The sequence below is a fragment of the Molothrus aeneus genome, chromosome 5, assembly GCF_037042795.1.
Source record: "Molothrus aeneus isolate 106 chromosome 5, BPBGC_Maene_1.0, whole genome shotgun sequence".
NCBI lineage: Eukaryota > Metazoa > Chordata > Aves > Passeriformes > Icteridae > Molothrus > Molothrus aeneus.
The window spans coordinates 63542609-63569592 of record NC_089650.1 but is presented as its reverse complement, the minus strand read 5'-3'; the positions used below and the strand labels follow the sequence as shown (position 1 = coordinate 63569592).

The 26984-nt window shown below is 46.4% G+C and overlaps 1 protein-coding gene across 1 annotated transcript in view; it reads right to left on the bottom strand.

Annotated features, from left to right (window-relative positions):
• FRMD4A (FERM domain containing 4A) overlaps nt 1-26984 on the bottom strand; it is a 367232-nt gene that overhangs the window by 109137 nt on the left and 231111 nt on the right. Inside the window, exon 3 of the mRNA XM_066550978.1 lies at nt 22053-22118. Within this exon, the coding sequence (XP_066407075.1) occupies nt 22053-22118 (66 nt within the window). The remainder of the gene's footprint in view (nt 1-22052; nt 22119-26984) is intronic.

Here is a 26984-nt window from a genome sequence, read left to right as displayed (position 1 = left end):
AAGCCTCAGCACTTCCCTCTTCCCTCCCTCAGCCCTCTGCCCACTCCATCCCTTCTCTGTCTCCACTGGGAACAGCTAATTCCCCACATACATGTAAGAAAGAGCCTGGCCTGGATATGCTGAGGATGGCAGAAGGAAAACCCTAGGTTTGGGGCTGCCTCTGGCTCTGATCTGATTTTTTGTCCATAGACCTGAAGTACAAAGGGAATTGGTGCCTTAGTGCACTACATCCCACATGAGAATCTGGCTCTCTGTCTCCAGCAGGGCTGGGGAGAGGGAAGGATGCTGTGCCTGGCATTCAAACTGATGTCCTGGTCTGCCTTGACTACATGGGGTGCCAGCAGGAGCAGCACACTGTTATGATTTCTTCCTGGGACCCCCCAAGAGTCTGCATCTCTGGGCTATGCAGTCTGGATGTGAAGGCTTGGTGCACATCCCCTTCATGGAGTATCTGTGCCAGATCCTGTGTCCCCCAGTGCACCTCCTGTGTGCCAGAGTGCTGATCTGTGCATGCACAAGCAGTCCCTTTGCACAGCATTTCCAGAGGAAAGTGGTCAAAATCCTCACATATCCCCCTGGGATATTTTTCTGAGGTTGAGAAAGATCACACAGGGTAACCTTGTGTGAGGGCTCAAGCCACCCTCGAGTCCTTTCCAACTGAACTGTGGCCAGAAGCAGGAACTGAGTGAGAAGATCTGGCCAACCACAGAAGCAAAACTGGATTGGAAGGGAAAGCAGAATTCTTTTTTGGAGGGATTTGATGGCAAGTGTGGAATTCCTTATGCTGACTGATGTAAAAATGGCTTTTGTAGCACTGCCAAAGTCACTGCCAGCTCATCTAATCAGCCATGAAAACATCACTGAAGCAAGTTAAAAAGTTGCCCCAAGTCAATTTGCACATGCAACTTTTATTTTTCTTTATTTAAACTTTCTAGATTTGGTTTTGGATTATTGGAAGAAACAGATCCTTGCTCTATTATCTTTCTTTGTGTTTCTCCCAAATCCTAACACAACATCAAATCTGGTTTGACCTTTACAAGACACTCCTGAGGACAAGCTTGGCTGGCTGCTTGCTTCATTATGTGCTTACTCCAGCAAATACTGTGTTTGCAGGAGGTGCTGTTAAGTCCATGAGAAGTTTTATAGTAACATCAGGAGCTGCATGCTGTGGGTTAATACAGTTTTAATGAAAATACATCCCAAATTTGACAGGTCTGATTGATTTTATTTTTAAACTTTCAGGGCAAACTTATGAGGCACTAACTCAGAAGGACTGGTGCAAAGAAAAGGTACTCACTTATGTGGACCCAAACAAGCAACTTTCAAGCAAATTCAGTTCCTTTAGAGCAGAAGAAAAGCCATTCCCATCTGTGATGATCAGATTTACTAGCCCTTTAAATCATCCTCAATGTCTTGAACCTATTAGTGATCCATTTGGTAGCTTCCCATCTCCTCATGCATGAAGCATCTATGAGATTTGTATGTATAAATGAGAAAAATATGGATGATAAATCAGCAGAGCAGAAGGAAAATACCCCCCCACAGGAGGACTTTGCACTGGCTTAGGTCCATCAGTTTCATACAAGCAGTGGAGTGAAGCATTTGTGCTTTAAAGCAAACCATGACTTTCAAGGTCATGGTGGTTTCAGTTTCTCCCACTCCACCTGATCTGCAGGTCACTGGGACTGGGTGTTTGGCACTGGGATCTCCATGGTTTAGCAGCACTGGCTATAGCAGCACTAGTTACCTGAAGAAGGCCATAGCAAATCATGCTCCCACAGCCTCAAAGCAGCCTGGGTAACCAGGCAACCCTTTCTTCTTTCCCTCATCCTTGCAAAGAGTCAGAAAAGTCCCATTTTTCAACACAAAGGCATTTAACCTGTGGATGATGCCCCTGCAACAGAGATGGATTTCATTGTCATTATCTGCAATCAATTTAAGCAAGCAATGATATTACTGAGGCTAAACATATCTCATGGTTTTGTCACAGAACTGGGGGCTCAGATTTTTCACGTTCCTTTGCACGTAAAGTGCAACAGTGAGGGATACAGAGGCCAGATTAGATGAAGCTCTCCAACTGGAGATTGATGCTAAATTAATACAAACTGAAGCAGCTCAAGATGCTAATTGCACATGCTGGGGAGTTAAGAGGGTTTGTGTGCAGGGCTTTGGTTCAAACCCTTGCCTTAATGCAAAGAAAAAAAGACACAGATATGGCATTCTGTGCAACACTCTGGGTTGGAAGTGAGGTGGCCTACTTTAAGAAAGTATGTGATAAATTTATTCAGATAATCAGTATTGTAAATATTTGGCTTAAAGTATTTTGGGTCTTCATGAGTATTTGCCTTTCAGTTTCTGGAGATGTGTAGAATTTTGACAAAACAACACGAGCGCACACACCGCTGCTCTCGAGGTGAAGAAAAAGGGAAGTTTATTTTCTGACTCCAACATTTATAGATTTCCAAAACTGAAGGATTGGAGGGTGAAAGTGCCACCTCTCCAGTGACACTGGGCAAACCAACAGTCCATCAAAATTCTCCTCCTCCATAAAAGAATATAAAACAATAAGTTATTTACAGAAAGTGTGTGAGAAAGTTCATTACAAGAATGTAAACATCAGAAGGCTTAGAAAATCTCAAAAAATCAGGGCAATATTTTGAAACAGGGTAGTCAACTGCTGCAAGAAAGTCAATTGTGTTTTAAATCATCTGACTGTATCACATGTGGCAAATCAAACTTTGAACATGAAGCAAGCTTCAGAGGCAGCTTTCTGGGCAGGAATCCATTTCACACTCAGCTGACAATGGGGCTTGATAAGCACTCAGCCAGTGTGAATAACCAGGTGCCTTCTATATATATATTTCGATTTGGTGGTGTCTGTTAAAGTTTTATATCACTGAGAGATTGTTGGTATTCTTTTAAAGCATTAAACCTACCTTGACAAGGTCAACAACAATTTCTACAGAGGTCAGCATTTTTATTTTGAAATATTTGATCATAATTCTATCAAACATTAAAGAAAGAGTTTGGTTAGGGCACATAATGAAATTGGACAGCTCACACAATCCATTTATCTTTTCGACTGTAAACCTCTGAAGCGCTCTAGTTCATCCAGTTTCAAATCAACTATAGAAATGTCCATCTCCCTTCATGCAGCCTACAGAAATTGGTGCTTGGAAATGCTCTTGATCTGTTATTGCTGATGTGGAAAAGGAAAAATAATTTCCCAAGACATACTAGCTTAGCTGCATTCTTATGTTCTGTTTGCTTTTGAAAAATCTCTCCTGAATGAGGATGTTTATTTCCATCCTCACTCAAAGCCACTGCTTCATTGCTGAAAATATTTAGTAAGCTAAGTGAATGCTTATTTTTGTAGAACATTTTCTAAACACATTAAAATAATTTATTTAAAAACTCCTCTGTTAGCAAACCCAACGTTAATAAAAGTAAATAAAGGAAATAATAGTGCTAGGTCAGATGCATAGGATTAAGTCATCCTGGTTTATTTTACACCCCAATTGTGAGTGCAGGGAAATAAATTAAACTTAACAAGATCTACGGCCTCATGTGCTGAGACTGGGGAAGGTGAATGCCTGCAGAAGCATAGTGGGTACATGGGCTGCATTCATCTTCTCTTATCTGTACTCAGGAATACAGTAAAAAGAGCTGGCCCCACCAGCAGATTCTCCATGCATCCAGCAATGTTGGATTTCCCTCCCCTAAGGAACTTGGGAGTTGAAGCATATTGGTCTTCCTGGATGTTCTCATCAGTTTAATTATCTGTGCTATATTAAGAACACACCACAATGTTTTGAAGCTTCTGGCTTAACACACTCACATGTAAATCACTCTATGAAAATTCTGCACATCAGACAGACAGTTCTTCCCCTGGGAAGGTCAGGAGAGAGAGGCTGAACTTCACTTGCCAGATGTTGGCTACATTGCTCATTGCCTGATGGCAACGCTCAGATGTTATGGGGTGTCAAGTGGTCAGGGTAAGAGAGAAATGGGATAGCCAAGGAAGCTGCTTTAACCTTGGAGTCAAATAAGAGTGTGCTGCATTGTGTAGGTGCAGTTCCCAAGGCACAGGAAATCAGTGCTACCCCACTTACTCCTTGCTGGTAGTCTGGCTTCCTGTGCCTGAGTGGGGCCCCCAGGTTCACCAGAGTGGTGGCTGGAGCTGGCCCCTGACTCAGCTGGGCCATGGGGCAGGGTCTGATACACCTTGTCCTGTAGGACAAAGGGTGCCTCCACTCTGAATGAGCTTTGGGTTTGCTTCTTGAGTCAGCAGAAGATGCAAGACATAACCAAGGATTAGGTTTGTGACAGAACTGTGGTTATTTCAGAGGGAATGGAAAAAATCAACAATTTTCATCTGCAGAAGCACAAACTCACCCTGCCTCCAGCACCTCTGCAGTCTTCCCTACTGAGTCTGTACATTCAGAGCCTATATATGAAGCCAACTTCAGTGTGTGTCCTTAAGAAGCAAGTTTTCCATGTCCAGCATGCCTTGGGACACAGCAAAGAAGCTGCCTGGATCCTCTGGTCTGGTCCCCTCTGTCAGTCACAGCAGCCACCACATCCAGCACTTGCCCATGTCAGTGGCAGAAGGACACTTCAAGGAGCAGATCAAGGTTCAGTGGGGAAACCTTGGGCACAAGCAAGGTCCATCTCCACTTCTAGATGGATCATTCTGGTGCACATCAGGGCAGTCAGGAGCCTAAATGTGTCCTAGCAGTCTCCCTCCTCACAGCTCTGTTCTAATGCCTTGTAGGCAACCCTGAAGGTGAATGGGAAGGGGACAAGGATGCTGGGCTTCATTTTCTGACTCCAGGCTCACCAATGTCACAGTGCAACCCCCATAAGTAAAGGAGGAGGCAATGGAGAAAAATGATTATTGGCCACAAATCAAAAGAAAAGAAAGCAAAATAATACTTGCTCACCATAGGAATTACTGGGAGAATAAGAAAGGCTTATTTCCCCTGGTATTTGTAAAAAGAAGTGCTGGTAATAAACTAGTTCCATTATAAAGGAGGAGGGTGAAATGATGAGATAGTGAGTGTTTTTATTAGAAAAACAAAACAAAACAAACCAAACCAACTAACCAAACCAAACAAAACCCCAAAAACCCCATACCAAACAAACAAAAAAAACCCAATCTTTTTTCCTGCAAAGAAAGAACAAAGAAATGAGACGGAATGGTTAAGAGAGAATTCAGGCAGGGTAGAAACTGTTAGTGATAAACAGTTACTAAGAAAATAATTGGAAAATGTAAGTGCATACAAATGTGGGTGATGACCCACATACTGGGGTGATAGCAGAATTACCAATGAATGTAATGAACCATGAAAGGAGAAGCTTGGAGACTATGGAGAATTGAGGAAATTTTTCTAAGCAGGAGGGGTAGAAAGCAAATAAAGGCAGCCTGGCTTCTGAAAAGGAATGATCCTTGGCCTGTGGATGGGGAAATGTCCAAGTGTGCCATACAGTGGCATGGCACAGGGAGATGCTGGGCACAACCTGAGCTTCCCTGACAATGTCCAGAAAATGTCTTTCTGGCTCTTACCCAGCCATATGCTCACTGCAGAGTGAGATGGAAGTGATTAGGCAAGTGTATCTGTTCCTGCTTTCATTAAACCAGATGTGGAAGATGGGCAGGAGCAGATCCCACAGCAGCAGCGTGGGCAAGGATATCAGAGACCCTGCTCCCAGTAAATTTCATTGAGTGACAGAGACAAAGTCTCTGGGCTAGCCTGGAGATCAGTCATGCTGCTGGCAGATGCTGGAGGCACAAACACCTCCAGAAAATGATGCTGGAGGTCTTGATGGCCTCTGGCAACTGAAAGCATCTCTGCTGACTGGCCAGCATCACACTGCCTGTGTGACAGATCCCTCTCATCCTCTCTCCCTCCTCATATCCTACCAGGTGGCTGTGGACTGACCCCAAAACTTGCTCTTTGGCAAGGAGTAAACAACTTTATAATTTCTAATGCTGAAGGGCTTCAGTTTTGGCAAGATTTGCACTTCATACATGAGGGTGATGAGAATAATCACATTTAATGTGAATTCTGAAAAACTGAGGAAGGTGAATTTGGGGAGGAAAAAGGTTTTGTCATTCTCTGTGATAAAGCAGGAGAGATGTTTCACTTGTAGTAGGGAATTAGCTTTGACTTTTGAGGGGCTCAAGTGCCCCAGTGTCAAAATTCTCACTTCCTTCCCAGACCCTTCCACAACTGTGTAGCAGTTTTTATCCCTTGCATTGGGAGCATGCCATGGACTCAGAGGATGTCTGCCTCTGATCAACATTCAGAGCTTCATTATTTAAACAATGGGAGCTGGATTTCTACTAGTTTTCCTTTCCATATGCCTTAAACAGTTGTTGACCAAGTGAAAGCTTTGGAAACTGAGTAGCCATCATCTGAATATATCCCCACAATTTATTTGGACTTTGGTATTAACCAGGACCATTCAGCCAAACTGTGATTTGGCATCAGGAGAAAAAGAAGGTCTCACCCCATCCTTTTTTTCCTCATGTGCCTGGGCAGCCCTGCAAAAGCACAGGATGGGCTGAATGCAGCTTAGGAGATCCTTGCAGCACAGGAAACACGCTGCTGGTCCCTGTGCCATCAGCTGCTATGTGGGAATAATACCCTGCACCTGCATTAAATCACAACATAAGATGTCCTTTTTCACCAAGGATATAGCCTCCTATTGAATGGAATTCAGTAGGAAAACCTTTATTTCTACATATTCCTCTGCCAAAATTATTCCTCTGTAAAAAGAGTTTCAAGAGCAGCTTCTTGGTCACTTCAATGTCTGGACTTGATCTAGGTTATTGAGGACTATGGGAAAGACCCTATACATTCAGAAAGACAAATGTTCCATTCCACTTGTCCTAGGGATCAGGAAAACATTTGCCTGCCTGTCTGCTGTCCCAGGAAGCTCTGAAGATGTGATTGCAGTTTGTGCAAGGAAAAAGATGCCAGAATCTCTTTGAAGAGAAAAGAAACTCCATGGCAAATATATTTCACCCTGCAGTGTCTGAATCCACAGAGGAGCTCTTGCTGGTAGGAAAAGTTATAAAAAAGAGAGGAGAAATCCCAGAAAAGGCAAAATTCTCAAACACAGACTTAATCTCACACAGAAAGTGGTTATATGAGAGCAAAGAGATATGTTATATCCTTATAGTGTAAACCACTGCTGCTCAGTGGAGATTCATCCATCAATACCAGAAGAGAAGCTGGCCCATGGCTCTTTGCTGGTTTGCCAGAGTTTTATTAAATGCACAAGAATGCCAAGTCTGTAATGTCTAAAAGTGAGTTTATTTAACAATGAACTCTTTGAAAAGGGAGTCCCAGATGTGTAATTAATAATGAATCAGTGATGTGAAATCTGATCCAAAGCCTACTGAAGCTGATAGACAGACTCTGACTTCAAGGAGTTCTGGATAAGGCTCTCATTAGGCAAAAGGAAAAAAAAATTAAAAGCTGAGCCAGCTAGTTGGTTAAAAAAATCTTATAGCTTGGATTCTGTGCTAAACAGAGACATACAATAATCTGCACTGCACATAAATCCCTTCTCTGCTGACAGGGAACTCACACATTTCTGTGTCTGAAGCTGAACTTGAAATCTAGGAGATAAAATAAAATAAAAAAAAAGCTGTGAGAGAGAGTCCCAAAAGGAAAACCTCCAGTGGTTTGAACCACAGCTCATTTCCTCTTGGCATGGAGGGGGAGAGAGCTGTCAGATCTGTGTCATCTGGAGGCAGCAGATGCTGCTGCTCCCTGCGTGCGAGGCCGTGCCCGTCCCCCGCCCTGCTCCAGCCTGAGCACCGACCTCTGCCCAGCCCTGCTGCCTCTCCCCTCAGCTCCACACAACACACAGCACAGGAATTATCAGCCTGGAATTCCTGCCAAGCCCAGCAAAGCGTGGTGTCCAAAGGGGGATGCAGCTTGTCTTCCATCAGTGCAACTTAATTCAGTTTGTCAGCGACGCAGACGCTTTGGGTGAGCCTGATCCCATCACCACCAGCCCAGCACTGCCCAAATTGGGCACTCAGAGATGGGCTCTGGCAGCCTCTGGTTTTCATTTGCCTCTCAGTGGGACTGTAATGCCGAGGTGGAGATGTTTGTTGATGAACAATTTCATCGTTCCCTATCTTTTAAGGGACACATAAAGTGCAGATATTAAGTCATCCCCTTGAGTCAAATATTTTTAAGTACAGTAACACAGCTCATTTTTAAGTAATCAAATAATAATTAAAAATAATCGTCTCCCATTTCTGCTGAGGAACGAATGCATCTACATTGAATTTGCTTCTTTAATAGCAAATTGTAACTCAATCTAAATGTAAATTCCTGGAGAATCTGCTATCTAATTCTCATTATTTCCACTTGCTTAATGCAATTAGAAACATCTGTCACTGATCAACTGTCCACACAGTGAAAACAAATAATAATTCATGCTCTCTGCCTCCATAGTGTTTTTCAGGGAATGGACTGCTTTAGAACCAGCCACTAGAGCCCAAGAGCTAGAGCTGTGCAAAATGCTTGTGACAAGCTCTGAATCACAGCAAATGTGCCTGACCATCAGTGTCTCTGTAGCTCAGTGACATTTGCTGAATCATTTTACAAATTCCCAGATACATAAAAAAGTCACCATCCTGCTTTCTAGAGATATTTGGCTGTGGGGTACCCGTTCTCAGGAATATATGAGGTGCTGCCAGGGACAGATCTTGCCTCTTATCCCAAAGCCTGGACCCAAAGCCATGGTGGAGCACACAGATGCAGCTCTGGCTGCTGAAGGAGCATCAAAAGGCCTTTGAAAGGGACATGAGGGAGGAAAGACAATGGAGTTACTGGGGCTTATCCCAGCTGCTGTCTGTGTTCCCAATTTATCTGCCTGAGACAAGAGTGGAGGGAAACAGCAGAGTGAGAAGCAGGCAGAAATGGAATCCAGTGCCCATGAGATGAACCAGGTCAGGGGCATGGATGGTGCTTCCTCCTCTTTAAAGCATATTAATACATATAAACTCTCTTGTTGCTCAAAAGACAATAAAAAATGAAAAGAGAAGATGAAGTTTAGAAGAACAAACATCATGAAATAGGCTTGTTCATCCTCTGCCCACTAGAGACAGGATGAAGAAGGAGTAAAGGCAGAGTCCAGGTGGAAAGGTTATTCTAATCAGGCACCTATGCTGAATGTCCTCAACAGACAGAACAAAATTAATCCAAAAACTAGTCTTTCTGTTAATCAGGAAATTCCACAAGCCAATGCCACAACCAAACAGCCTTTTTGCCTTTGAGCTGCTGAGAGGCACATCTCATGCAATGGTCTGGCTGCTACGTGGGGCTGATGCATGGATGCTGGATAAAAACAACAAACAGTAACACAACAAACCAACAAACATCAGAGGAACTGGGGAAACACAAGCAATGGCCTTGCCCACATCATTGTGTGGGTCAGAACAACTCTACACATTAAATGGTCATCCTGGCTTCAAAGTGAGGAGGGGAAATTAAGTGAAAATGGCTTGGCTGGTGTGGTTTATTTTATTCTTAAAAAGGGCAGATGCAAATCCCTTTAGTTCATTCCTTTTCCAGGAGACAAGCATAACTTAGAGCTCTTACAAGATCCACTCTGACAAGCTGAAGCCTCTAACACTGTCAGGGCTGCCAAACCAGGAGGGCCAGGATGAGCTGGGAGTTGTTGGCCTGTTCACAATCTCGTCAGGTCGCATTTAGTCACCACTGCACCTCCTGCTCCAACCCCCCTGACTCCTCCATCCTGCACTGTAACCACAGGGTTATACACCAGCAATGAGCCACTGGTACCTCTGCAGCTTGGCAGTGTGATCCCAGAGGCCCAAAATGTACCTGTGGCTGAGGGAGGGTGAGGGGATGCCTATAGTGCTCAGTCAGTGTTACTCCAGGGGATGAAGAGGATGGTGGCTCCCAAAGGCAGATGTGACAGGGACCAGGCTGCAGTGAGAGCCTGCTGCCTGCCTGTACAGGGGAACACAGGAGGCACTTGTTCTGCTAATGGGGATGCTGAACACGGGCAGCACAGAGGAGGGGAGACTCCTCACCGAGATGGAGATAAGTCACTGAAACAAAATCTGTACTAAGTCACTGAACCAAAATCTGTACTATTAACCAGTTTTCCCAAAGATAAAAGTTGGCATGTTTTGCTGGCTTTACCTCCAAGCATTGTGTTTGACCTGCTACCAAGATAGCTTCAAAGTCAGAACAGAGACTGAAGCTTCCTCCCAAGGCAGATTTAGAATTGTGCTTCTTCCTCCCCAAATATGGGCAGTTTCCCAGCAAAGGTAATAACAGGAGAGTTTTCATTCAAACATAATTGTAATGAGCCATGTCTGAGAGCAGAGAGATGGGAAAGTAAAAGATATCCTATCTGTATGAACAACCTCTCATCCAAAAGGATTGCCTCTTTGGGAGAGGTCAGGGCAGGAATGAAAGGGGAGAATGGGTACATCTTGTTGCTTATGATGAGCCAGTGCAGGTTTTTTTTACAGCATGACCCAATTATAAGCCAAGAGCCATCTCCTCTGTCCTGAAAATTAGAAAAGCTGATGGTTTTCCTGATGATATCCAGTATTATGGCCGACACAAGTGCCACAGGCAGCCTTTCTGTGCTCACAGTGACTGCCTCACTCCTCCTCCAGGCACCCAACTCAGGCTGTGCTGCTGTCAGCAGCTACTGCAGCCCTGGGGAAGGAGGGGAACTGGGGGAAATAATCCACCAAAGACTGAGACAAATACATTTCGACTTCCCAGAGCCCAAAGCTTCCCCATAAGTAGGCACTTCTCCAAAATAAAGACAGAAAGGACCAACGAGCCACACACTGGGAATACAGCAAGGGTTGGGGGTTGGAGATTTGTGCTATCACTTGAGGTGTTTTGCATCATTTCCAGAGAGAATGGTCCTAAAAAACACACTCCTGGACAAAAACAGAGGAAATGGACCAGGACTGTAGGGGGAGAGGTGGGGTAATCAGGGCTGGGGAACACTCAGGTGTCCCTCAGGAAGGGCAGCATGGCCTCCTTGCATGCCTGTGCTGCCCATCCCAAGCCTCCTGCCCCCTCAGCGTGGTTGCAGGAGTCTCCTGTCCCTCCTGTGCCACAGGCAGTGGGCTGAACCAGCCCCAGCAGCACCACGGTGCCAGACCTAGCTCCTTCTTGCTTTGCTCAGTGTCATTGCCAGGTGTGATGCTCAAACCTGTGTCTGTGTAAGCACACCTGAGCTGCTCTAAACCACCTGGCTTGAATCCATTGCTGCAGGCAAACTGTTCCCACCTGACACCATGCAGCCATGGCCAGCTGCTGCTTTGGGTTACCTGCAGCAAGGGAAAGGAAAAGGAAATAATTTCCTAGTGAGACAGTTAAGACCCTTTTTGCTCATTATGTGCAATGCCCCTGAGCCCAGGAGCCTCACTCATGGCCAAAGCTCTCACTGTGTCATGCTGAAGGAATTGCCTTTTGGTTGAAAGTTGAGATCTTTTGTCTAAGTTGCATCCATTGAGGCTGAAAAGGAAAGGGAATAGAAAACAATTTTCTATCAGCTGAGTAACACAGCTTAGACAATCAAGCTGCTCATCCATTCCCTATCAGCCTAGTATTTGTACTGCAAAGCTTGATGGCAGCAATAAGGGGAAATGTTCCATCCTGAAATGCTAGCTCCAATTGGTAATGCACCTTTTTTACCTTTGCAGGAAAGCAAATCTGCTTTGCTGCCTCGTTCATCATTTCTCCTGAGCTACACTCCTCTAGATGGTTCAATATCTCCTGGAATCATCTCCAGTACATCTGTTATTATTTTTAAAAATTGCTTGCTCAGACCATGCTATAAAAAAAATAATTTTCTATTTCCACTATCTTCCAGGAGGCAGCTTTTATCCTGTGCCACATTTAGCACTTTCTCACCTGAATTTACTACTTGGGTTTCTTGTCCAGCCAGGAGGACATGAAAGGAGGAGCTGGAGCCAGAACAGGACTGGTACAACCACCCACAGTGGGAACACCTATGAGAGAGCTGATTGCAGAGAGTCTTTTTGCAGTTGAGGAGAGAAAGGGACGACTCATTCCAGATGATCCCTTTTAGGATGAGCTCAGCTGTGCCCTACAAGTGCCCTCCTCCCTCCACCACCTCTAAAAGTGTGGCTCAGGCACAGACACCCACACTGTTTGTGCCTTAAGTGAAAAGAGGTGAATCTCACCACTGCCTGCTGTGGAACAAATCAGACAACCCAGGCTGGAGGTGAGGGATGGGATGTGGCACCAACACAAGGGCTACTCCACCATGAAGGAGCAGCAGCAGAGAGCAGGAGGAGCTCTGTGAATTTCAGCCTCACTGTCCTGCTGCTAAACCCAATTTACTTCCACTGTTGAGCTTGCTGGTGCCTCACAGCTGAGCAGATCCTGCAGTTGCTCCTGGGTGGGGGAAGCAAGGCTGGGTGACACTGGCTGGTCCATGGCTGCATCTCATGGAATACAATGACATGTTTCACAGCCACTGCTGGACACTGGCAGGTTGGTCCAGGCTGAACAAAAGCTCCACTGAAGACATGGAGCAGCTGAGCCTGGCAGAAACAGTAGTGAATTTTTTGAGTTTCTCCCAAGTAACTGTGAGTGAGATGTTTTCTCTGTAATGGACCCATTAGATGTTGGATGTCCCATTCCTGTATTGGTGTATGTGGTGGGAGGTCAGCAGGACAACCTAAATTGCTGATGCTCTGCAAAGCTTCAGGAGTTACCTCACAGGAAAGGAAATAGCTTTCTTCCTTCAGCAGATGTTTTAGTGGGATTTTCATCAGCCCCTTCCCGCCCCTCCCCACCCTGTAATTTTGAAAAGTTCCAGGTGTGCTCAAAATTAAGGGTTTTTGACAAATTTTAGCAGAAGAACTGCAAAAAATACTGAATATCTTCGCCCCCATTTAGCCAGCTGTAAAGAACATTCCGCTCTCAGCATATGCAATATGAATAAACATGTGTCTTCAGCTTATCTCTCTCCTGACAGCTCACGGATAGCTCCCCAGCCTGTATTAGTTTAAATGCAATTTATTCTGGAAGACTGATAATAGGGGTATTGATTACGCAGGCCTTTGGAAATCACACCCTCATTTCCCTCTGTGGAGGGCAATGATTGCCATTCCCAGTTCATTTTCTCCTGAGGCTGGAAGGACTTTGCTGTGGGAGTCTTCTCCTGAGGCTCCTCACATGGCACCTGGCAGACGTGCAGGGCTCAGTTACAGGGCTCCAAAGGCACACAGGGTAAAACCAGTTCTCAGCACATGGGGTAAAACCATCTCTCAGCAGTGCTCAGAAGCCACCAGGCAGCTCAGAATGAGGGGAATGTGCAGCACTGCTGTACCAGGACAGCATCCCCCCCTCCAGCTAACCTCCTCAGGACACACAAGTACCTCTGTTCTTGGCAAGGTCACTCCTGACTGTCCAAGGGTGATGTTATGATGCTTGTATCCCCATTTGTGTGTTCTGTTTATGCTGGGTATTATGTTCTGTGCCTTCAAGACTGGCTCTGAAGAGTGAAAGTTTTGTTTTGGTTTCTTATCAGCCTGCTCCCCCCACGGCTGGTGGGACACACAGACAGGGCAGTACATGGTGCTGCTTTTGCTTTTTGCTTTGCTTTTCCCTTTGCTCCTGCTCTTGCTTCTGCTTTGCTCCTGCTTTTTGCTTCTGCTCATTAGCTAGTTTAACTAAGCAGTCCAAATTTTTCCTGGACTGTTCTTCCATTCCCCTTTTTTAAAGCAAATTGAACCTGCTCTGGGCTGGGGCCTGGCAAACACCGAGAGTTTGCCCCTTGTGGCCTAGCGGGGCCTACTCTGGGCAGCAGCTGCCCCAGCACCAGAGGGACTGAAAACATTGCGACCACCCCCAAGAGAGACTTTCTGAATTTGCCATCTTTTTCAGAGCAGTGAAAGAGTGGTGTCATCTGGTATTGTTCATTTTGTGTGCTGGGGGTGCTGTACCTGTTAAATAAACAGGTTCTTTCTATTTCTCTCTGAGGAATTCGTCCTGGCAGGGGGGAGAGGCCGTGTGGGTTTGCTTTCTGGAGGGGCCCCCTTTGGAGGTTTTCTCCCAAATTTGCTCTAAACCAGGACACTGACCCAGCACATTCTCGGGGATACTTTGCTCCCAGCAGCTATTGCCCCCTGCCTCCACCTGTCCCAGCTTCTGCTGATGCTCTTCCCATGCCTATGCTGAGGAACAAATCCGGACAGGCTGAACCATCCCTGCTGGGTTTCATTAATTTCCAGTCCAGCTTTTCCCAGACACAGCTTTGCTTTCTCTAGAGCTGCTTGACCAGATTGACCTCGGCGCACGGCAGATCCCCTTGGAGGCTCTCCATGTTCCCTGTTTGGGCTCGCTCTTGATCCGGGCCTGCAGCTGTGCACCCTACTTGACCTCTTCAAATCCTGCTCCCTGTGACCCTCACTGATGTGCACGACCTGCCAGCTTGCTCTGCACAGCCTGCCTTGCTGGAATGTTCTCCTCTGGCAGCTCCATCCCTTGAGCACCATCTGTAGCACGGGGGTTGTGTCCATTCTCACCCACGGTGAGCTCTGGGGAGCCTGGAACATGCAGCACACCTGGGAGCTGCTGAGCCTGGACCAGCACCGCTCTTGTTCTTAATGGAGCCAAGCCAGGGTGCAGAGCACAGGCTCTTCACCCCTAAATCTGAGCCTGGCTCAGGATTTCCCGCTGAGGTGCTAATTCTGCCCCCTTTCCTAAATCTTTTCAGTTCTGCCCTCATAATCAAGGGCAACCTTGATTGAGATTATCTGCTTTGCCACCTTCACCCTGCCTGAGATCCCTCTGGCTCTTAAGCTGAACTCCCCAGCTCTGCACATCATTTTTTTTTTTATTTTCTGCCGCTTCTCTCTTCTATTTCCATTTCCCAGCACACACTCTCCTCTCCAGGCTTGACTTCTGTGGACTTCTGGGTTTGCTGGAGCCTAAGCTGAGAACTGAACCCCCGAGATACAGCCCTGCAGTCTGACACCGGAAGTTCTGTGAGCCATGGATGGCAGTGGTGGATGCTTTTTGAGAGAATTAGAGAGGCTCTGCAGAGCAGTTCAACAGAGGCACACCTTGGAGGCTGGAAGGATGGATTTGGCAACGCACCTGGCTCTCCTGGTCCATTTTTCATGTATCCATTTACCTGTTGTAAGACAACATGCAGGTACTGCACAGCGTGTCTGCAGGAGCTGGGCTGGCTAGGAATGCTCCCAGCACCACATTCACCTTGGAGCAATGCCAAATGTATCTTTTTTTTGGTAAACAGAGAACTTTTCAGCAGAAGAGCTCTTAGCTCATAGTTCCCTGATTGGTCAGTGAGAGCACAGACACGATTGCCACTCTGGGGTCCCACCTCCCTTCTGGTACAGCAATCTCTCCTCCATCTCTCCCCATCCCATGGTGACCAAGCCCAGCCATGTAGTTGCAGTTTGCAGCTGTGCTCAGAATGATCAGAAGTTTCAAACAGGAGCCTGGGAGGCACAAAAAGGCCAGGATAAGTCTTTCCTGTCAAGAGAGTGGCTTCACACTCCTCATCTGCCCTGAGCCACAGGCTGGGAAGGGGCAATTCTGTGCTTTCTCCCAGTGATATAAATCCCACTTCAGACACTGCTTGGCAGGATCCTTCTGAGTTGATCCAAAGCTTTGGACTTCCATAATTTTTAATGCCAAAGATGTTAAAACATCCCATCTGCAATTTTGCAAATACTTGCTGGGCTGGACTACAGTCTCACTCTTGGTGTAGTAAATCAGAATTTATTTCTGAAAGAAACCACAGTCCTAACACTGCAATTTGGGAAAATAAAGTCTTCTTTCTAGAAGGAATATTTGAGCCCCCTTCAGCTCAAATTAATTTTAAATTATGATCCAAATTCAATGTTTTCACGTTTTCTCACTGTGAAGGACTGGATCCTGCCAGAGTCCTAGTGTAAAACTCCACTCAAATTCAGCCTGGTCTCCAGTTGTTTGCCCTACAGAAAACATGCTTTTTTTGTTTTGGAGAGGAGCAACACCCCATAACCTTCAGAGCCACTCAGAGGACAGTTATCAAGTCCTTGTATGAAGGAACATTTTCCAGCTGCTTCACTGCAGGCATGGAGAGGCTGAGTGGGAAGAGGGGATGCAGGGATCCCTCCTTGGGCACTCACCAAGGGCATCACTGAGCCCATTCCAGCTCTCCATGCCCAGCAGGACATGCCCTGTAGACAACTCCAAGAATATACTCACTGGGCAGCTCCTGCCAGGGTGTAGGGAGGGCAGTGGGCTGGCAGGGCAGTACTCACCCCTGTGCTCACTCCCAGCCCAGCACTGGCTGCCACTGCCTTCCACAGGGATGGTTCCAAATGCCTCTGGAGCAGAGCCTGGTGCTCTGCAGGGCCTGGAGCTGCCTCTCCTGCATGGCAAGGACAGCTACTGCCACCCAAACATCTCCATTTATGGTCAGGGCTGCATTTCTGCATCAGCCCTGGAGCTGATGTTTCCAAAAGGATCCCCAGTTTTGGCAGTGGAGGAGGGCTGGACCCCATTCTTCTGCAATTATTGTGCCTTCCCTGGGGAGACTGAGGCCATCCTGGGCTTTGTTTATCCACAGTGAGGATGGGATATACTGCTGGTCCTAATGCAAAACCTGTATCCAAAGTTAGGCAGCTTCTCCTGATGTAGGCAGGTGCCAGACTCAGCATCACCTAAAGGGGAACCTTGGCAGTTTTCCACCTGCTCACTGGCATACAGAAGTGAGGAAGTAAGAAAAGCCCCATGGATTGCAATTTCTTGATCATGAGCAGTACTGAAAATACTGCAAAAACTCTAACAGATTCTTGGGAGGGAGAGCAGGCTGTTTTATTTCTCCCTTCAGCCATAATTAAGGGAGCTATTGCTCTCAAAAGGTGCCATTGCTTTCCCAGGACAGTGAGCCTCAGGCTGGTGCCAGTGAGGCTGATCCCAGAGGAGTGAGGGACACCAAAACTGAGCTCCAAACTGAGCATCCCCCTGGGATAGCCACGCTGGTGACATGGTGACAGCCACCCATGTGGCAGTGAGTCAGCAGCCCTCAGGGCACTCTGCCAGCTCACAGCTCCAATGTCTCCCAGTCTGGCTTGGGGAGGCTCCTGGGGATGAGATGCTGCACCAGGCAGGCACACTGCAAACAAACCCTGGGCTCCTGCAGACTCCTCACTCACTCAGAGCAGGGCTGGTTTTGAGTAAGGCAAAGAGGGATGGTCAGTGCATCCTGGTAATTTTGGCTGTGCATGTACAGGTGTCACTGTGCTTCTGCATGCACCTGCATGGCAGCTGGGAGATGGAAATGCTGCAGGAAGAGTTACTCAAAAGTGTCCACATGGAGATAGAGGTGGTTAATCACCAAAACACCTACAGGTTGTGCTGACCGCCCTGTCTCTCCCTGGCTTAGTGCTTCCTGGGAAGGAGGTCAGAAACAAGTTACCCAGTTATTTCCCACAATCATATTGCAGAGATTTCAGACCCCACAGACAGCTCTGCTACGAGCCTCAGATGAGCTCCATTTCTGCAACAGCTCCTCCAGAGAGAAAGAATTAGGAGGCTTAACACTTCTGGATGACAGCTGTCTGAGCTGCTGTCAGATAACAGGCATAGCCAGTGCAGGAGCCAGGATCAAGCCAGGCTGCCTGATTCAGGCATCCCAGAAAAAAAAAAAAAGCCATGTTTATAAAACCCATATGAAAAGGAAGGAATTGCCAATTACACAAAAGTCTTTAAATAAAGCAACACAAACCTTTCATGTGCAGCAGGCAAATGATACATGGTCACTGGGAAATAATATAACTGATAGGGAGGCTGTGAGTTGGGAATGGAGGAAATCCATTTCCCAGAAGTATGAAAATGGACTTGCTTACTGAAAAAGATTAGCTGGATAAAGCCAAACACTTTAAAAAAAAAAAAAAAAGAACTGTGCTAGAAACTAAACATGCATCAAACAGAAACAGGAAAAAAACCCCCATATTGTAAGATCCAAGGAGCTACACTCTGCTGCTGCTCAGAAAGAAAAAAACTGTCCAAGAAACATGCTGTATAAACTTGCCACACACCCCAGATCTTCAACAGGCATTTATCAAATGAAACACACACCAAATGCAACTCTTCTGCCTAATCCCAAGTCAAACAGCCTTTGAGTTTCAGACCCTCAGGAAGAGATTTCCATATGATCCTCCTCTGTCTCTGTTTATGATTAGCCCTTCTAAATTTCAGCATTTATCTGACAAAACACATTGGGGAGGGTTTTCTTTTATCCACAAATCCTCTGTTTCTGCTTTTCCTTAGCTGCTGCTGCACCACTCTGCAGCTGCCTGACTTGGGAGGACAAGACTTCAGTCAGGACCCTTTGTTTGAGTAAAGCCAGGATCTCTTTTCTGATGATGGTAACCCCAAGCCCTTGCATTATGTGCCAACACTGAAGCAAGCCAACATTCACAGAAGGGGTTATAAATGTTGTCTCTGAGCCAAAATCTCTCTTTTGGGGGACAGTAATGCAAATAAAACCTATGTGCCTGGTGGGTCCAACTGGCAATAGCTGTGTGGCCTGTCAGAGGGGTTTTTGCAGTTTTGGGAGGGAATTTGTGGTGTTGAAACATTTCAGTCTGGCCTGGCAGAGCTGTCTCACTGAGCCACTGCTGGCTCCTGTGAGCAGAAGCACCAATTCCACTCCCTGTCCTCCTGCAGCCTGGCCCTCATTACCCACCAACTGATATGTTTCAAATGACAGATTCATGAACCCCCATGTCTGATCACAGCTAATTCACAGACAAAAATGGAGTACATTTGCTTAATACACTGCTTTTTGCAAACACCCTAATTGTTCCCAGATGCATCTGGTTTTGCCCAGCAGCACTTCAGGCAGGATAGGAAATAATTTCATCTCCCCAGAGTCACTGGCCAAAGCTGTTTCAAGATCTCCATGAGCCCTCCTGCATCCCTTTGAGGGAGCTGCACCCAGCTCTCTCCTTCAATCAGACCCAGCTTGTTCTGCTGGTTTTTTTTCTACACCAAAGAGGAGTACCCCAAAGATGAGCAGAGGCCTGGAGCATCTCTCCCATGAAGAAAAGAGGAGAGAGCTGGGGTTTTTCAGCCTGGAAAAGAGAAGGCTCCAGGGAGACCCCACTGCAACCCTCCAGTACTTAAAGGAGGATTATTAAAAAGAGGGAGAGTTACTTTTTCCATGGGCATATAGAGATGGGAAAAGAGGGCATTGTTTTAAACTAAAAAAGGGAGGGATTTAGATTAAGTGCTAGGAAGAAGTTCTTTACTCAGTTCTAGTGAAAGATGGCCCTGCCCATGGCAGGGGGAGTGAAGCTAGATGGTCTTTAAGATCTCCTCCAACCCAAACCTTTCTGTGATTCTATGAAAATACAGCAGCAGGATCCCTGAACCCTCCTCCAGGCAGAGCACCTGATATCACACACACAAGCCCTGTAAAGCCAGATCCAGGTTAGGCTGTTATTTTGATCTCACCTGTGGAGAGAAATCAAATTTACTGATTACCAGTGCTGTTTCCTAAACTCTCATAGGAATGGAAAAGCTTCCAAGAAAGGTTGGTGTAAAGGAGGAAATTTCACATGAGAATTTAAGAGACTGACTCCTGAGCAATTCAAGCCAATGCAGGTCTGGATCTTGAGGCCCAAAAGAGCTGTAGAGGAGCCTCTTTCATGATAAAACCCAGCAAACCAGCCCCTCTGTTCCAGCCCATGGCAAGACACCCACAGAAAAATACAGCTTTGAAGTGACAGCCAGAAGCTTGGGCTTGGATGAACACTTTATTTACAGCTTCTAGTTCAATTCAGCTTACAAGATAAGGTAACACTAATAAAAACAACGATGCTCAGAACTTACAAAACAATTTTTATCTGAAATCTCACTATAAGATACAAACAATGTGGGTCAGCTGGTGAGATTTCCCCTAGCAAAGTGCATGTTGCTCCCAGAGGGAGCTGAGTCCACGGGGACAAAGAGCTGCTCATCTCTTTGGGTAACTTCAGCCACTCCTGCTGAGTGGAGCAGCTCCAGGACCACCCAACACTGGTGGCTTTGCCTGTGCCTTACAGGCAGGCAAACCAAAGCCCATGTCTGCAAAGAGAATCAATACTGGAGACATACTCAAGTCCAAAACATCCACCTTCCTCTTCATCTGCTCCACCCAAAAGTGATTTCACCCTGACTAGGAGCTACCTAACAGCATTGTCATTAGGCCAGAAAAGCATCTGAAGTGCCTCAGTGGATACTCCTGTACAAGTGGGGGCATGGGGGAACTCAGAGATCTGAGTACTGCATGCAACAGAGGTTACTGCTTTTTCTGGGCATGAATTTTTCATCATCACCCTCCCGCCTTCCCCCATTCACACATTACTTGAAAACAGCAAAACGATTTGTTGTACTAATAAAATTCAACCATGGGTCACTTGCAAACTAGTTAGTGTGATTTACAGAGCAATTTGCTTCCTCTATTGATTACAAGGAATTCCACTGAAGGTGTGATCAAACACTTAGAAAAACATGATATCACGTGGCACCATTTCTGCTCCCTTGGAAGTGGACACGTTTTCCCACACCAGCCTCCTTGGCCTCCTTCCTGTGGTTTTTTAGTGTCATTGATCAAACCCCAAATAAGTAGGTTGGCCAGGGCAGCTCTCATAGATTTCCTGCAGTATATTTTAAGCTGTGATTATTAATATACTGAGCAGTGCTTTAGCAGAGCTATTCTCCAATAGTCCATTTTAATTTTTAATTGAACTAAGAAAAATTAGAGAAGGCATTTAGATGACACAGGAAGCCAAGTGCTGTGTCCTTGTGATGAAGGTGACTAAACTTTCCCCCCCAGCCAGCTGCAAAGCATCAGAGAACCTGAGAACCTGGTACCGCCTATGCAAAGACCATTGGTATGGTCTTTTGTTTTAATTAGTCATCCTAATTTAGCTGTTCTGGTTCCACCACTGGCCTGACTCATGGTTATCCAGGCACTCTCTGAACATACTGTGTGTCAGGGGCAGCTGAGGGATTTCATCTCCTAGATGACTGTAAAAACATTACCCATTAACAGTTTTGTAGTGGTATTTTTAAGCAACTTTCCAGAACGTGAGGCTGAACGTGCTTCCTGTGATTCAAGTCCCCTCCAGCCATCCCCATTCAGGTGTTGGGCAGGATCCTGCCCCCCCTCCCATCTTATCAGCTGTAGCCAGGGCATTTGGGTGCTATGGGAAGTTTCATTTCCTGCTGCTTTGGCTGCCTCTGGAAGCCTTTGTAAAAGGAAAGACATTCTTCTAATTCTTACTGTTAACCCGTTGGGGATCTCTGAGACAGGAGCCAAAATTGTCAGGAAAGTATAGGATGCTACAGCTTTCACCAGCCATTCCTTACAAAGCCACCACCAGACTCTCATTGTTTCCAGTCTTCCTTCTTTTTTTTTTAAAAGTAAAAAATAAGGCAGATGGAACATGGACTGATTTTAATACATATTTGTGTTTGACACATGAACCTACAAGAAATCCCTGCCTGTGGCATGACCACCACAGCATCTTCTGCTGCCAACCACATTCCCAGTGCAGGTGGGAGCATGGGCATAACCCCCTCTGTTGTGCAGCCCAGCAATTTAGGATGGCAAGCAGAGAAGCTGGAGATATTTTAAGCAGATGCAATGCATTTCTCATAGCTAAGCCCTGCCTCAAAAACATAGTTAAGAGATATAATAGTAACAGTGTCAAAAATGACCAGAGGTGCTTTTCTATCTCATTGGCAGGGACTCGGACAGTTTTGGCACAGAATAAAGTAAAAACATGTCTTGAATTAGTCCTTCCCACAGATAGGCCTTTGCAGATCCTTCCCAGGCAGCTCTACTGCAGCTTCCCTGAGCTCTGCAGGCAATCACAGCGTGAAGCTGCTGAGAAAACCAGCTGAAAACCCTTTACTCTCCCCACCCTGGTGAAAACCCAGGGCTATAGCAAACCATCAAAAGATGAAATGTGCAGTTCCTACCTGAACAAGGAGCTCCAGCTTCCTGTCATCAAGGAGGTGCACTTGGCATCTGCGACCTTCTGTCATCTGCAAGGGAGAAGAGGAACATGTGTCAGGGTGTCTGGAGTCACAGCTTAGCACGTGGCTGCTGCCTTCCCCCAGCACAACTTGAAGCCTTTCATTCAGTGCAGTCCTTTTGGTTTGTGTTTACTTATTTCTTTTCAAATTAATTCCCCTTCTTTTGGCACCAGGGTAAAGAAAAGGCTGGAAGGAGAAAAAGAGAAGCCGCCCTGGTAGCTGTCATGGAGCAGTGTCTGGTGCCTGCTGGGATGCAGCTGCCAGGAGGAGGGTGCTCCAGTGTGCACAGTGGGGGCAGGTTTGCAGCACAGGGGCCCTGATGTTTCATACTGAGGCCTCCAGCTCTGCAGCTGGCTTGGCTGGCAGAGGAGACATCCAGGCAAGCTTCCCCAAGCCCCTCAACAGCAGTGATCCAGCCATGCCACAGGGACTGGGGAGCCAGGCTCCTCCCTGGGCTGTGCTGATGCTGCTCCCTGGAGCGGCACCAGGTGCTTGTTTGGCCCTGAATCCTGAAATGGGCTTGTCCTACTTGGAGTATCCTATTTAGGATGTACCACTTCTGACATCACTGTACTGGTCCAAAGGTGCTTCCACACCAGCAGTTTATTACAACAGTTAACAAATAATATCAATACAACTATTATGTGTACAAGACTTATGTGAGATTTCCAAGGTCCACAGATTGGGGTCCTAAGAAATAAATGAGCTGTGGTCTGAGGGAACTCCTCTACAGTGCACCAAGCCCTCTCTTGCACAGAGCACTGTGAGTGAGGAGCAACTACACTCTGCAGAGTTACAGATCCCAGCTCAGTCCCACAAAGCCCTTCAGAGACAGGCACAATCCCACTATCTGTTAATGGGATATGGTCAGCCTTAAGCCTCTTGGCTCTTGGAAATCCCTTTCTCAGCATGACTTAGGCAGCACACAGGCAGCCCCCCAGGGTGGGCTCACCCTACAATGCTCATGCACACCTGGACCCACGTTGGCACAGACCCAGAGCAGCCCCACAGCTCAGCTTAGCCCCCCAGGGACCCACCACCTGCAACCAAGGCACCTTCCTGTGCTTTGCATGGATCCCCAGCTCAATTTATTAATATTGCCTGCCATGGTGAGTCCTAAAGTACCACCAGAAGTGAGCACGGAGTCCACAGGATTGCGGTGGGAGGGGGTCACAGGCTGCTGGAGACACAAGTGCTGCAGCATCCTGGGCATTCCTGCCCTCATCCATCACCTCTTCCTACCAGTGCCAAGCTGAGCAGAGAGTGGGAAGTGTGCTTGGGGGGTAAACTGAGGACAGCTCAGCTTTCTGCTTCAGCTCTGCAGGTTAAAAATCAGCTGCCCCTGTGGCTGATGGGGCTGGGTGTGCTGGCATCCAGGAGGCAGTGGTGGATGCTCCATCACAACTTTGCCCATTCAAGAATCCAGGCATTGTGTGGCCATTGCCACAGGATCTGCAACCTCAGCGATCTCCAGCAGCATCACCCTCATCCTGCTATCTCTCAGTACAGGAGCCCATCAGCCTCTTCTGGGTGCTTCTGTCCTCTCTCTTGACAGCTCTGTTCCACATCCATCTCTCCCTTTCCTGGTACCAGACTGAAGCCAGTCTTATCCAGCCCCTTCCACAAAACAGAGATTCAAGTATTCCAACAACTCTGTTGAACCTTAAGCTGGCCATTGAAGAGGCATAGTTTATTATGAGAAAACTTCTGTCAAAATGAGCTCTTCCCTTCAACTCACCCACAATTTACAATTCTGGAAGGCACAATCCCATGCGGTTCATGCAGAATTTACCCCTTTTTGTTATTCACATCAACATGCCTCTACCCTGCATGCCAAATAACATCACCTTCCTTCTCTTCTTCCATCAGCATAACTGCAGCCCTGGCATTGCAGCCAGAGGAAAGCCTTGTAAAACAAGGCTTCTCATAAATGTCAACCAGTTACCGCCATGGCAATAAATTGTCTTACGAGAATTTCCTCCAGTAAGAAATTTTATGCAAAAAATAGCTTCTCCTAAGGTGCATTACTTGGTGAGCGAGATATTTCACTATTAAACAGCTTTCAGCTTAATTGTAAAAATATGCCAGAGGCTCACAGAAGGGCTTTGCAATGGTTTCTCCTGCTTGGAAGAGTTGTGTGGGTCATGTTCACACAGGCTCGGGGAACTGCAAGCTTCCTTCACTGGGCTTCCCCAGCAGACAAAACTCTGAGCGCCTGAGCTGTGCTTTGACATCTCCCTCATCCTCTTACTGTCACATATCCACTGCATCTCCAAGATGGGGAATATGCACTGATATGAGTTTAGCCAAGGCAAGAGATAAAGCAGTGAGTTCATTGTGGCGATGGCAGGGATGGAACACAGTCCTGCTTTCGTGTGTTGTGCTCCATAGGCTATAACAAAGTTGAAATATGAATAAAAGCAAGTGAAAGGGGGAAGAGGGAACATTTTCTGAGATGTCTGACTTTGTGCTCTAGTGTTTCAGCAAAGCACTATGGAGCTTCTTTAGCTCTCTGTACTTTTCCAGCCCAGAGTTTCATAACTCCTTAGTGCTTTCACTGCTAAAAGAAATCCCAAATGCAAACAGCTGGGAACATGAATAAATATCTGAATAAAGCAAAGCTCTGAAATGCAGCACATGATGGTTGACTAATTGAAAGGCCTTTCATGAACATCCCTTGAAGCTCAGCAGGTCCACAGGTTGGAGATCTGCTGCAGCGTTTCCTTCCTCCAGCCACGGGGCTTTTCATTTGCCTTAGAAATGAGCAGCGCTTTCCAAGAGAAAAGAAAAGAAGGTAGAGACAGGCTTCCTACTTGATACAAGCTAAAATATGATGGTCCTGCCCTCCCTCCTTTCTGCTTTATTATTCCACCAGGTGTCTGAAGCCCACATTATGTGCTTTTTTGCATTGTTGGATCAATACAAACTCTGCTGGTTTGTCAGAGCAAGGAACAGGAGCATTTCAAAGCACAGCGAGAAGGCCCTGATTTAGCACAGCCTGTCTGGGTAAAAGATGCTGCCTCTGACACTGTGCAAATTGGCTACTCTGCACTATCTGCTGCTCTGCTGTGCATGGGGCTGTGGCTGGCTCCTGCAAAACCAGTCAGGGAATGCTTTCTGCCTCCTTGTGCAATCAGAGAATCACAATCAACACCAAAGCCTTATGGATGGGAGCAGAAGGTCACCAGAATGAGCTGAGAGTTTGGATGCAGGGAGGGAGACCGCAGGACTGGATTGAGGTTCTCCCTTCCCAAGGCTCTTACCCAGAGAAGGATGGGGAGAACTAAGCTAAGAGGAACTTGAACTAAAGAGGCACCGAGGCATAGCTTTTCCTTTACCTTGAAAAAGCAAAATCCCAGCAAAGGGACAAGAAACAAGCACAACAAGGTTGAGCAGGCTTCCTGACAGAAGTGGAACTTGATGTGGCAGGGAAACAGGGGAGTTGAGTCCTGACCAAGTCCTGGTTTTCACAGTGAGCTCAGTGAGATTTCCTGTACCAACACAGTCCCCACTTTCCTTCTGGAGGTCAAGATCCCTCTTCCCTAACTCCAGAAATTAAAAAGCCAAGTTCAGCCTAACAGTTGAGATGCCCTTGATGCTCAAAGCAGAGAGAACACAAACATTTCAAGCGAGGTGAGACAGCTCCTAGTGGGGTTCCATGGCTATCCCTGCTGCTCACTCAGCTGCAGCTCTGCCAGGATGCTGTATCCACAGCAATCCCTCAGATTTCCAAAGCTTCTCAAGACATGTGAAGAGGTGGGAGTGTGTTACACACTCCTGAGTGCTAACAGTTCACCCATATGGCAGCAAGCTGCACGGGCTGGGTGTGAATATGGGCCATGAGCATCTCATGGACCACACTTAACACAAGCTCAGATGGAAGTTTTGCGCCAAAATGCAGAACACATTTTTTCCCCACCCAAAGCAGCTCGGTAACTCATATTTTTATTCTGAAAATCTGCCACTTCTTTTAGTGCCTGCACATGCAACATGACCCCCTAAGAGCTTGTAGAACTGAGCATGAGTGCTTTTAAAAAGCTCTGTCATTTATACATGTGAGTGTGTAGAGATAATTTATCTTCAATACCCAAACACAGATACTGCTTTTAAGGCACGTGAAGACCTGAAGCAATGTGTTTGTGTGGCTGAGGAGCTGCAGTAGTCTGCAGGAGAGCTGACTGTACACAGGGCATGCATTCTTTCTCTGTTCCTTGGCCTCTGCACCTTGAGGACAGAAAATCTGATCCTGACCTTTGCAAAACATTTTGAGGTCCGTCAGTGACAGCAAGTCCTGACATATACGTTTGTTTACTCTAATACAGAGATGCTACAGAAAGGAAATCTGTCTTGTGGTTACTCATGGGATCTTCTGAATTGCAGCTGTTTTTCTCAAGGAAAGGACGTTTTAGTTACCTTTATCACAAGACTTTAAATCTCCTTTGGAGGCTTCTACCCAAATATTTACACAACGGGTTTCCTAGGGAAGGCAGGCTGGCGGTTATTTTGCTTTGTGCCATGAAGTGCTCTGATGATTGCCCTCCTCTCTATTCATCTTCACTGTAACTCAAACATTGTCTCAGAGAATCCTGTAAACTGTCTGTGACACAGCCCCAAAACCTCCACAACGCTCAGCTAATCCCTGTACACCCAACACTTTGTCACTAAATTATCACAACTGCCCACAGAGCTGCTCCATCCAACACGAACAGCCAAGGTGATGGGAGGAAACAGCTCCAAAGAGAAACTTTCCCTTTCAGAATGAAAAAAACCCTCCTGGTGAAAGCACTGTCACACTAAATAACTCAAAGGCACCAAATGCAAATGCTATTTACAATGTCAGTTCTATAAATATCCGTGGCACGTTTCACTAGCCGG